At 42.1% G+C, this 13,699-nt stretch overlaps 1 protein-coding gene across 1 annotated transcript; it reads right to left on the bottom strand.

The window, feature by feature from the left end:
• Nucleotides 1-2,114: 2,114 nt before the first annotated feature.
• On the bottom strand, nt 2,115-11,248 carry cfap43 (cilia and flagella associated protein 43; the record flags this gene model as incomplete). The annotated part of the gene is given in 21 exon segments (XM_083696909.1): nt 2,115-2,124; nt 2,307-2,358; nt 2,361-2,397; nt 4,317-4,535; nt 5,306-5,460; nt 5,463-5,532; nt 5,799-5,836; nt 6,036-6,165; nt 8,020-8,100; nt 8,450-8,545; nt 8,791-8,823; nt 8,827-8,856; nt 8,858-8,986; nt 9,161-9,244; nt 9,246-9,254; nt 9,714-9,830; nt 10,015-10,038; nt 10,218-10,400; nt 10,728-10,840; nt 10,843-10,892; nt 11,205-11,248. Coding segments are annotated over 21 exon segments (1,704 nt in total).
• Nucleotides 11,249-13,699: the final 2,451 nt, after the last annotated feature.

The raw sequence follows: 13,699 nt of genomic DNA, 5'->3' as shown, positions 1-13,699 counted from the left end.
ACGAGGCTGGAAAGCCAAACAGTGCCAGCGGAACACTGTATGAATAAACGGGACCAATTCCCTTATCGATATACTGCGTCTGCCTCTGTGTATAAACGGACTTTGTTACAGCCTTTTATTCATTTGAATAGATACGAATGAAAATGCAAAATTAAATGTAAAATGTAAATGTAGGTAGTGTCTTGAAGCACTACAGCATGGTAAACAATGTAAATTAGTACAATTCAAAATCCATCTGAGTTAAACAGGAGTTATAAAGATGCAGCCAACATGAACCATAAATATTTCAACCACTTCCTTACACGCTGTAGCAAAGTTCGTTGTCACACAGAGGCAGACGCAGCGTTCACGGTAAGGGAACAACTTTCCCGTTTATTCATACAGTGGTTTTCAATGTCTCTTGGCTTTCCAGCCTCCTTCACACACGGTCCGCTCTCTCTCCGACAGCGTGCCCGTCTCGCCGTTTCCAGCTCCCCTCCTCAAATGGCAGAAGCACACACATCTTAAACATTCGCCGGCGAGACTTCATTTGCAGCAGGTGTGCAACAAAGTCTCGCCGACACACCCCGGCCACGGTCCTGTAGCTCCCTCTACAGGCCGAACGCTGCATGTCCCCCCACACCCATCTTGAACGCTCAATTCCTCTTGGAAAGCGTAGTAGTGTGTGACATCAGTTGATACATCTTTCTTGTTTTGTGGTCATCCTTTCTGAATGGTTTTGGTCAGCGTCTGCAGTGACTTGTCATCTTTTGTAGCAGATCGAATATCTTTCAGTTTCTCCTCTGAGATGTGTAGATATTGATGGTCTCATTTCAGACGCTACTGATCCAGCTGTGTGTAGTTTTAGGTAAGTATGCTCTGCTCAATGTGTCGGCGAGCCACATGTTTTGTCCATGACATCTGTCATATACACTATACACTCACCGGCCACTTTATTCGGTACACCTTGCTAGTACCGGGTTGGACCCCCTTTTGCCTTCAGAACAGCCTTAATTCTTTGTGGCATAGATTCAACAAGTTGCTGGAAACATTCCTCAGAGATTTTGGTCCATATTGACATGATAGCATCATTGCTGCAGATTTGTCGGCTGCACATCCATGATGCGAATCTCCTGTTCCACCACATCCCAAAGGTGCTCTATTGGATTGAGATGTGGTGACTGTGGAGAGGAGGACTTGTGTGGGGTCAAATGGAACATTGGTTATGAGTCTGGCTTGCATGTAATAATAAAAAAAACAACGAGTCCACACCCAAGAAGATCAAATTAAAGTGTGTATGGCACACCTTGTGATCCAGTAGAGTCAAGTCCCTTTGAATCCAAAGTGCAAAAAGTAAGGTCTGGTTCATGTCTCTGTTGCTTACTGTGCAATAGTATCATTATTTCCAATCAATAATAGACCACATTTCCACTAATAGTTTAGCAAATTGGGTACAAGCTGTTTTAACCAGCTAGGGCTCTTGTGAAATGTCACCTTGCTGTCAATGAGTATCACTCACTGGGTTGTTATTTTCTTTCCAAGCCAAAATAGCAAATTAGTGCCTCGCTGAAGGAAAGGCTAAAGAGACTGAAACGGTACATTGCGCTAGAACAGATATACAGAACGTTGACAAACAGAAATGAGCCCAGAGAAATCCCACAGACTAGCAGTGGAAGAGTCCCTGGCCCCAGGCCTGAATCATTACAACAGACTCACTACAACTACGAACTACGACCAGCTTAAGAGAGACGTGAGAGAAAGAACAGAGACTCTACGCAGACAGAATATGGTGAAAATGTACAGAAGTAAGGTAACAGCAATTGTGTGGGTCTTCAAAAAGAGAAGTGTGGCAGACTTTGTGATATTCTGCACAAATGTTTGTTTTATCCCCCATATGTGTCATTTCTTCCTAGAATGACCTGACACAGCTCAGAAAGTTGACTGACAAGTGGCATCTCCCCATAGACAGCAATATTTCCCCGTAGACGGCAAGAAAGCCAGCATATCCCAGGTGATTGACCTGTTTGGACAGGAGGATGGCATTCTGCACTTTGATCGAACAGAAGAGGACTTCACCGATTCATAATGTCACTTATGTTTGTTCATCATAAAAACTGATTTCCTGCTCTTCCTGCTTACACAATGCTGAAGAGACAGAAATCCATCACACACATTTGTTTGCACGTTTTAATTTGTGCTGCTACATACAGTACACATTTCTTTGAAATTGAAGTTCTGTATATCAAGTTGTACACCTTTTCACTGTCAAGTTTTGTTATATAAAGAATGTGAATAAAAAGGAGTTAATTAATAAAACGAGCGCTTGCGTCATTGATTCATGTTTGAGCTGAGCGAGTGCAGGGAAGGTCCTCATCCTATATGCTCAACCTCAGCCCTGAGGATGGCTACGTCTTCTCCCTGGGTCTACCAGCTTCTTCTTCTGGATGATGTTCTGGTAGCACTCCTCTACATCGTTCTCCTCCATGGCTGAACAGAACACCATGGAAATAAGGTCATACAATGGAAGCATACAGTATGTCTTGAGTCATATAAAATCAGACATGCGAAGGAGCAAAAAAAAATATCAGGCAGTTTCACTTCTCATAAAGCCGTACTCTCTACACATGATAGTTAAAGGCACAAGAGAATTAGTGAAATGCATTAATAGATAACCCATAGCTTCATATATACATGGCCAAACGTATGTGGACACCTGAACATCACACCCATATGTGCTTGTTGAACGTTTCATTCTAAAATCATAGGCATTAATATGGAGTTGGTTCCCCCTTTGCTGCTATAACAGCCTCCACTCTTCTGGGAAGGCTTTCCACTAGATTTTGGAACATGGCTGCGGGGATTCGCTCCCATTCAGCCACAAAAGCATAGTGATTGTGAGGTCGGGCACTGATGTTGGGCGTGAAGGCTTGGCTCGCAGTCGGTGTTCCAATTCATCCCAAAGGTGTTTGATGGGGTTGAGGTCAGGGCCAGTCAAGTTCTTCCACACTGAACTCGGCAAACCATGTCATTATGGACCTCGCTTTGTGCATTTGGGCATTGTCATGCTGAAACAGGAAAGGGCCTTCCCCAAACTGTTGGCACAAAGTTAGAATGTCATTGTATGGTGTAGCATTAAGATTTCCCTTCACTGGAACTAAGGGGCCTAGCCCAAACCATGAAAAACAGCCCCAGACCATTATTCCTCCTCCACCAAACTTTACAGTTGGCACTATGCATTCGGGCAGGTAGCGTTCTCCTGGCATCCGCCAAACCCAGATTCGTCCGTCAGACTGCCAGACAGTGAAGCGTAATTCATCACTCCAGAGAATGCGTTTCCACTGCTCCAGAGTCCAATGGCGGTGTGCTTTACACCACTCCAGCCGATGGTTGGCATTGCACATGGTGATGTTAGGCTTGTGTGTGGCTGCTTGGCCATGGAAACCTATTTTATGAAGCTCCCGACAAACAGTTCTTGTGCTGACGTTGCTTCCAGAGGCAGTTTGGAACTCGGTAGTGAGTGTTGCAACTGAGGATAGAAAATCTTTACGCGCTTCAGCACTCGGCGGTCCCGTTCTGTGGTCCTCTGTGGCTGAGTTGGTAGAGCATGGTGCTAACAATGCTTAGGTTGGGGGTTCAATTCCCGTTGGGACCATATATGCTGAAAAATGTATGCACTCACTGCAATGTAAGTTGCTTTAGATAAAAGTGTCAGTTAAATGGCATATACTGTATGCTTGCTTTTATGCACCTGTTATAATGGGTGTGGCTGAAATAGCAGAACCCACTAATTAGAAGGGGTGTCCACATACTTTTGGCTATGTAGTGTATGTCTCCTCTCTAACACATTCACTTTCATGTTGGCCAGCTGCTGGTCGAGAACAGCTATCATCTCCTCCTTCATGGCTGCCTGCCTGTTCAGCTGCTTAATCAACTTAAACTTCTTTGACACTTGAATGAATATTTTGACAAAAATTATATGAAGGATTAGAATCAATTAAATTATATGTATTCTCCTCTGTGTTCACATTGCCTTTTCTTGTAAAGGTTCTCATGATATGTCACTGAGATACTGGAAGAAAAATAGCTTTTTGTTAAAATCAAGACAAGTGGTGAGACAATCTCCTTTTAGTTTGTGTGCAAAGGCATGATATAATTCATGGGCAGTGACATTTGATTCAAACATTTTTTTCCGTATTCAGGACATGAGTGGGTTGATCCATTTTATAGTTCGATGCCAAGCCGGTGTAGTGTTTCAGGCTATATGATATTCAAGGGCTCTTGGTGAAAGAAGGAAGACATTTCCATGTTACCCTTAGGGCACTGCTCTAGAGTCAGTTTTGCATCACTCCCCCCCCCCCCCCTTCTTGATTCAACATGCCTCCTGCAGCTCTTGGAAGACACACAGCATCTGGATGTCCCTGCTGTTGCATCCTCATCCTCTTGTGCGCCCACTCCTGCTTGATGATGTCCTTACGGAAGTCTTTAAACTCCACCATGCTGGCTATCTTCTGCTCCCCCGAGGCCTGACAGACATGGAGCAGATTCACACATGCTGACATACACATGCATACCGTATGTAAAGTGAGTAATGTAAGTTAGTTGGTTTAATTAAAAATGAGTAAAAAGGCCTACACTATGTTCTTAAATGCATATACAGTGCCCTCCATAAATATTGGAAAGCAGAATCATCGTCTTCTTTTAGCTCTATACTCCAACAGTTTGGATTTGAAATCAAACAATTACTATGAGGTTAAAGTAGAGATTCTCAGCTTTAATTCAATGGTTTTACCATTTAAAAATTATTATTATATTATAACATTATAACATGTGGGACAGAAACATATCCTATTCAAGTTGCTTTTCAGAACAGACTGAGTGTACTCACACTATGCCACTCGTACCCATTGAGATTTTAATTTCCAGCCTTGCCCTCCCATCCCCATCTATCCTCTTCTGCAGTAAAGCCTGCATTTCACCTGAACAGGACACAAACATACACAAGACATGACATAACAAAGGGGAAATTATCTAGTTTTGTTTTTGTTTTAATTAGTTGTGATATTCAGGTACATTCAGGTAACTTCCTGTGTATCTAACTCTCATCCTGTGCTCATATTCTGTGGTGTGCGTAACTCACATGCAACAAAGGGGCACTTGTTCATAATGCATAAAATACAGATTTCAAGGTGTTAGAGAACATCATAATGAGTATGTTGTGTTATTCGTATTAACATGTGTATTGATGCGCTGATATGATCTTATTTTTAAAGACTCAAAGCACATTTCTTTGGGAAATAGACAATAAAAGCTTATCTTATCTCCTTACCTGCTGCTCGCTCTCCACTTTTGCTCTGTGGGTCAGACAGAACTTTTCCCACACAGACGGATCCAGGACTTCTGGCATGTTCTCTGGAGCCTCAAGCTCCTCCATGGCCTTCATCATCTGACAGAGCCCCTCAGCCGCCGCCCATCCAGGGGGCACTCTTTAAAAGGACTGGTGCTGTTGTCTGTCTGGGTCCGCATCCTCTGGACCCTGGGCAGAGACAGAGTCATCTGTTACACACACAACACACACCACTCACTGGCACTGACACAAGGCAGCTACCAAATAATTATCATGATCCAGTTGGCGTTGATTACCATTCTAGTGTTCAATTCAGACGTTACAATCAGTGAAAATGATTTCATTCATGCATTCATGATATTTCCAAAATAGCTTGGAATATACATGGGATTAACCTAAACTCCTTATTGCCAAGAGAGCCTCTTTTTGTATATTCATCGTTTTTAAGTTATGGAAGCAGGTACATTCTACTTACCTCCTTCTTACGTATGCTGTACTTCAGGTAGTCTGTGCCTGTATAGTTTACACAGTTGATCAACAACATGGCCAGGCACGTCAAATAACTCCTTTTCTTTTAAATACTTTGGGTGCGTTTGATTTAGCTAGTGCACTGGATGGGCAGGCTTTGCACTTTCGGGACTATTCCACTTGCATGCATTTGTCAAGCTAAATCAAGCGCACTGTTTGTATTTGAAAGAGACCTATTTCGAACCAGGTCTGGTATGAGGCAGTGGAAGTGACACCACCAGACGTACTTTGTCCTTGGCCACAGCATTGTCGTAAGTCTCTCGGAACACATTCACATCCTCTTTGTGTTTCTTGAGCTCCTCTCCAATTTCATTCTGTTAGAAGAATAAGGGTCGTTAAAGGTGCAATCGGTAATTCAAACAAAGCGGGCTCCCCGCCACTTTGTTGGTAAACAGCTGAGAGATGGGGCTGGAGAAATGTAACCACTCTCAACTTCATAGACAGAGCTACGGTATGGATGCAAGGACTGACCATCCATGAGATGAAAATTATAACCATGTTTTGAAGCTATACAGTGTTGTTTACAATTGCATGGTTTACAAACAATGGAATAAAACAAGCTTAATATTTTGGGTTCTGATGGGGTAAGACAGTTGATTTAAGCTCATGAGGCATTTATAAGTTATATTCTTCAAGACTCAATGGCTATATAATTTATTTAAAAGCCAAAAAATGTATGTACCAATTACAGTACATATTGGCCCTTTAAGAGATGGGAAAGGGAACAGATTAAAATGCCACACGTTAGATCTTGCAAAGCATGTCAATCTAAAGCCGGAGCAAACAGCCCAATACCATATAAATACCATGAGAGACTTACCAGATATCATGAGTACTGTACTAATAAGCAAGTTCCTACTCAGTTGATATGTATACTAGAAGTGTTGTGGAGTAAAGTGGTAGTGAAAATCATGTTTAGCCTTTGATTTTTTTTTGTGTACAGTCCATTATGTATTCCCTATGAAATCTAGACTAGGCACTTTGAACTGTTGGGCCACAGTAAAGTGGCAGCAATTGTTCGTATGACATCCCTCATGGTTGAAACTCAGTTGATATGTATACTAGAAGTGTTGTGGAGTACAATGGTAGTAAAAATCGTGTTTAGCCTTGGAAAATATTTTGTGTACAGTCCAGTTTATACAAATATAATAGACGTGTAAAATTACATGTAATTGCACCAATATATACATTTTAAAGATCAAAAATATTTTTTGTATATACTTTCTGTTGGGTAATTTGTCTTTATTTCAGAAAAATAAGAGAAAATATTGTGATCCCATCACTTTCCATTCATGTTTTAACTCAAAGTTTTATTTTGAACCCGCGAATACGGCGAAAAGCGAAACCAAAAGTCTTAATGGAGCTACCTAGAGCTAGTTGGAGCTCAGAGAACACAGCTTCATTTCCTGGTTGCCCGGACGGGAGTGAAAGAGAACACGCACTGGTGCGCGCTAGAATGTAGGATTGGGCGCCGCCAAATTTGAAATGAAGGGCCTTGTGCTGTAGCGATTGAATCGAATGTGAAAATGTAAACTGCAGTATTAATATTAAATCATGTAATAGCGCTATATGTCTGACATTGATGTGTGTAAAACGAATGTAAAAAAACAAAACAAAAACCCATTGTAATCATGTTTACAAGCATTTAAACTCTACTTCCGGTTTTGAAGCCTTACCTGTTCTTACCGGCTTAATGGTACATTCCAAGCTGGGGAGGGCTTCTGGGAGGTATATCGCTGGGCATTCAGGCTCAGACTGGAGAGAGGTAACGGCTTGTTCTGAAGCTGCAGCAAACTTAACTCCAAGTTAAACTTAAGCCTATTTTACTTATTTGAGTTGATTATTTTTGTCATTTATTTTCTCTCGGCTACCGTATGCTCTATTTTGCTCTGTTATTTTTGTTAAATAAATCCACCGCCTCTGGCATTCAGCTTCCATCCTTCTCCATGCATCACCATCTTCCAAGGGTTATCCACTACCAACTAGCCGCAAACACATCCCTTACCAGTTGAGGTGCTACTGGCAACCTCACAATCATCACCATTATTAATGTTTTTTTGGTTGTTTTTTTTTAATTCAAATGGGTTTGCCGCACTACAATCTGGGGTAACAATTGTTCGTTTTATTCATATTTCTTATACTGTAAGTGTGCTTGTTTTTGACCGTACCATTTTCAAGATGTCCTCTCTCTTCAGCTCGAGCACTCCACCCATCTTGTCATCAAGAGCTGTCTCTCTGACATTGTCACCCTGGAATGGGGATTCAAGCTAATAACATGATACAGCAGCAACATTCACTTTAATCAGTCTGCATTCCAAACACCAGCTCAGTGTTTTTATTTTCATAGCATCACTATCAACTACTGTATCAACAAACTAACCCTAATCTTATAGTTTGAGCATCTGTAGACCATCTATAGGGGAATATTCAAATAAAGTGGGACCGACAGTTCTATTGATCGGTTTGTATCATGACCTACAGATCTAGTTTGTCAGCTATTATATTCACCTGAGAGCAGTAAACAGTGAGAGGGGGATGAGAGGGATAGATTTAGAAGAGGGAAAGGTGAGAGAAGCAGGCTTAGGGGTGACACGATACCCTGGCAGCTAGCCGTCTTTGCTCCTCTGCTTTTTTCTTCTTCTCCTCCTCCTCCTTCTTTTTATGCTCTAGGGTAAGGTACTTTTCCATTTTAATCTGGAGGCGGATACAGGTATGCATTACTCATGCCCACACTCAAATCATATTAATATGTGCAGTAATTCATGTTTTTAAGAATCCAAACCAGGAAATAGGCCAACAATTCTACCATATGTACTGTACCGCCACATTGCTCATATACCAAACTAGTCCTCTCAGACCTACAGAAGTGGCTTTTGGTGTAGGGGCAAGTACAGGCACCAATCTGGACTTTATACCTGTATACTTTATAGCTGTAATACCTCTGAGTCGTCCACGGAGAGCGCCTTCTCTGGTCACTCGTTATCAGACAGGCTGGGTTCCCACAAGCTGCTGCTTTAGGTCCAGCTCTGACATGATCTCCATGATGCATTTGTTCTTCTCCTTCACGCGGTTGAACTCCTGCTCCTTCTGCTTGCGCACCGCCTCAAACTCCCCATTGAACGGCGTCTTCACATCCTATTGGGAGAGAGAGAAAGAATGCATTTTGTATACGCATAGTAATAATTTGCTTATAGGGTACTGGGACTGTAGGAGCCACTTCAAATGTTTAAAATGAATACTTGAGTCTGAATACTAATACTATGCTTATGAAATGCTGAATACTGTACATAAAGCCAAGTAGTGTTCTACCTGTAGCAGAGTTATTTGGTTGATCTTCTGCTCTCTGATGTGTAGGTTGAACTGGCTGTAGAGGTAGGGGTTGGAGCCTCTGAACTGAGCATACCTGTGAGGAGGGAATTGTTTGAGGAGGGAATGTCTTGGGTGAATGGCGTGGCAGAAAAATATTGATTAGGGCCATTTGTCTTTCCATGTCTGGGTAGTGTTGAAAAATATTTTTTGTTGTAATAATTTATCAAGGTTAAAACATATGAAATTGTAAAGAAAAACTCCATGCAACACTGCTTAAATCACAGCGTTTCATTATCACTGATGTTTCGGTCAAGATACCTTCTTCAGTGTGGTAAATCGAATGTAAGCAGTTTTTCTTTACAATTTCATGTTTTTCTACTTCGTTTTCACCTGCAGTTGCAATATCAGGTGTGCAGATATTTTCTTTAATGAGGATTAAAACATGAAAGCACTTTCATACAAATAAAAAATAACATTTGTATGAAAAACAGTCACATGGCCGATTGTTTTAAAACTCCCAGCCCTTTGCTCCATACAGCGCAGAATAACTTACGTTACAATCAGTCCGTTCAATCTTTCTTATACACTGCACCCTATGAAGCTCCTCCAACTCATTCTCTGTGTGCTCCTTCATGGGGTAGTTCTTCACCTTGTGCTCAGAGTGGAAGGCCTAGGGTAAAGTCAACCAAAAACACAGTCCCCAAAAGCAGAAAACACAACATTTTAGATGAAACAGGAAGTATTGTATTGTCTGTGAAAAAGACAGTAATTGTGTCTGATAGTCTGAAATACTTTTATTTTTCAAAAACATGTTGGTTGCTAGTCTGTTAATGATCTTGATAGCCAAGTGCTACCTTCCATGAAGGTCGAAGAACAAGCTAAGTTCTCCAGCTCTCTCTCATTTTGCACCTACAAGGAAACAACATCAGGGTTGAAGTGGAGGTACAGCACCTTAAAAATCTAGCCATAACGTTTTAACATTGTTTACACAACTAGGCATGGTATGGCAGTAAACACTAGACATAGTACATGTATATCAGTAATCACTACTGCAGGCACAGACGCTAGTTGCGGTATGGCAGTAGCTTTTGATAGTGGAGGAAAGTGACATCGCCTGACTATCACTGACTGCCTCCAGCTTGTTGTCCAACCAGGTGGAGTCTGAGGCTGTAGCTGAGGGCAGGTTGGTGTAGCTCTCGTCCTGCTTTGTCACGTCCACCATCTGTCTCTTATCACTGGCCTGAGGAGAGGACAAACAAACACACGCCCTGATTTCACGTGTGACTGTGAATATACTGTACAGTATAGCATAACCACTCTGAGATCAGTGGAATTATTTTGAGTTTATTTGGTCTTTATAGTGATGCAAGGGATGAGGCCAGTGTAAAAAGTCTCAACTGGGGGTAGACTCTTGATGCAAGGTTTGACAAACAGTTGCGAGACATGAGAGTTAATGAAGGTGATGATGGCGTGTTGTGTGGTTTCTATTGTAACACACAGACAAATAAAGTCACATTCTATTCTAGTAGCCTATATTCTAGTCTATTCTACTCAAAAATGGAGGTACCTCAGCTCCGTGTAGCTCTGCAGTGGGGGACAGAGCCTCTGTGTCAAATTCGGCCATCCTACTGAGGACAGGGTTCTCTGATGTCATCACACTGTCCAGGGAGTTGGCAGTAGTTGGCTGTACTGTGTAGCTGCATTGGCCTTGCCAGCTCCAGACATTTTCAGCCTTCACAGAGCCATGAGAAATGCATTCAGTATTACAGTAGACAATGACAGTTGTGTTCAAAATGTATCATAGTGGGAGTAATTGTATAGTGGAACATATTAAATTGTTAAAGGGTCAGTCCAGTTAAAACTGCGATTTATATTGAATTGATTGACATTTGGATCAAGGCAGATGAAATTAGCATCATCAAAGAAAAATCTATATTATTGCTCTATCCTGAGCTGTATATGAAAATGCAAGGGTCTGTCCTGAGTCTGAATTGCTGAATTTATCTCGCCGATGGCTAGCTTTCGTCACATCGCCGCTCATTACCTCTGCCAATAACGTGTTGATGTCAGTTTCCTCATCCCTCCCATGACTGCCACAAAAAAGCTAGGATTTTCTCCAGGTGGATAACACTACAGGATGTTCGCTAGCTACTTGTAAACTACATGAGAGATATTTTCAAAATGCCAACTCAGGTTAAAACAAGTAAACAAGCAGTTTACAAGTGAAATTGTGATGATGACTAATGTTATCAACTCATCATTAGCTCACGTCGTGGGTCAGTTTAATTAGTTACTGGAACATACAGCTCTGGAAAAAACCACTCCAAATTTTTCGTAAATCAGCATCTCTACATGTATGGCAGCCGTTCCATTCCAGTGACTGTTGAATTCCAATACAGGCACACCTCATTCTACTTAATGAGGTACTGATTAGGTGATCACCTGAACCAAATCTTATGCAATGAGGAAAAGTATAAAAAACACTGCTGTGGTCATCACTATCCTCTTGCAACAGGACCAGCTGGATGGCAAAAACAGTGCTCGTAGTACCTCAAAAGTAATTGGAATAAAAAAAAAAAACTATTGACAAACACATACCTGTAAATAGTAAAACCAGAGAAACCGATCATTTTGCAGTGGTCTCTTAATTTTTTCCAGAGCTGTATTTATAACAATCTATTGAGCTTACAAGCAACAAATTATCCTACACTGCTCAAAAAAATTAAGGGAACACTTAATCGTCACAGTGTAACACCAAGTCAGTTAAACTTCAGAGATATCAATCTGCCCATTCAGGAGGCACAAGTGATAGTGAATCAATTTCACCTGCTTTGGTGCAAATGAAAGTGTGCAGGTGCACTGGAGAGGCAAAAGCAAGACAACCCCCAAAAAGGTAATGGTTTTGCATGTAGTGGCCACAGACAATTGCTCTCTCCTTATCCTTCCTGACTGATTCTTCTCTAGTTTTGTGTTCTGCAAGTGTCCTTGCAGCCCACTCAGGTTGCACAGGTAGTCCAGCTCCTCCAGGACGGCACATCCATACGTGAGGTCGCAAGAAGGTTTGCTGTGTCTCCCAGCACAGTCTCAAGAGCATGGAGGAGATACCAGGAGACCGGCCGTTACACAAGGAGAGCTGGACAGGGTCGTAGAAGGGCATCAACACAACAGCAGGACCGGTATCTGCTCCTTTGTGCGAGAAGGAACAGGAGGAACACTGCCAGAGCCCTACAAAATGACCTCCAGTAAGCTACTGGTGTGCATGTGTCTGACCAAACTGTCAGAAACAGACTCCATGAGGGTGGCATGAGGGCCTGACGTCCTCTAATGGGACCTGTGCTCACTGCCCAGCACCGTGCAGCTCGATTGGCATTCGCGAGAGAACACCAGAATTGGCAGGTCCACCATTGGCGTCCTGTTCTCTTGAGAGCAGGATCACACTGAGCATGTGACAGGAGTGAAAGAGTCTGGAGACGCTGTGGTGAACGTAATGCTGCCTGTAACATCATCCAGCATGACCGGTTTGGCGGTGGGTCAGTGATGGTCTGGGGAGGCATATCCTTGGAGGGTCGCACAGACCTCCATGTCATAGCCAACGGTACCCTGACTGCTGTTTGGTACCGGGATGAGATCCTCAGACCCATTGTCAGACCTTACGCTGGTGCAGTGGGCTCTGGGTTCCTCCTAGTGCAGGACAATGCCCCGCCTCATGTGGTCAGAGTGTGTAGGCAGTTCCTGGATGAAGAAGGCATTGATACCATTGAATGACCATTGAGATCCCCCAGGACACCATCCGCCGACTCATCAGGAGCATGCCCAGACGTTGTCGGGAGTGCATGCGGGGGCCATACACACTACTGAATCACATCATGAGTTGCCGTGATAAAATTCACACAAGTTGGATCAGCCTGTGATTTGAATTTTTTACTTTGATTTTCGGTGTGATTTTGAATCCAGCCCTCAATGGGTTGATGATTTTGGTTTCCATTGACCGTTGTTACGTCATTTTGTTCTCAACAAATTATACAATGTACATCAGTAAAGATTTTCAACTTGAATAATTCGTTCATCAAGATCTGATGTGTCCCTTAAGTGTTCCCTTAATTTTTTTGAGCAGTGTATTTGGAGGGACAGCTGAACGTGAAGTGAACAAGCCTAATTCAGCTGGAACCTCTCACACATACGTGTTTTAACAATGGAGAGTCAGTTAGTTAGGGACTTTGACTGTTATTTTACTGGAGGCTAAAAGTGCATTCAAAGAGAGTTATTTACTTATTACTGAGTTACCTATGTTCTAATGAGTGTTCAATAGTTAACTGAAAGAAATGGCACATTAGTTTGATGAAGCACAAAAAATTCATTGATTTGTTTTAAATAGTCTTTGGCCACTGGTGTTACTTAATGTTTTTTTCAGTGATATGAAGGTCTCACATTTGACGTGTAAGTCATTTTTCTTTGTTGATTGTTTGTTTATTCAAGAGTTGGCATTTTAAGGATAGCATCATTCAAGTTTGATGACTGTCCTTCCATTATTTTTTATAT

Source organism: Argentina silus (assembly GCF_951799395.1).
Source record: "Argentina silus genome assembly, chromosome: Y".
Classification (NCBI taxonomy): domain Eukaryota; kingdom Metazoa; phylum Chordata; class Actinopteri; order Argentiniformes; family Argentinidae; genus Argentina; species Argentina silus.
This window is presented reverse-complemented; position numbering and strand designations above follow the sequence as displayed.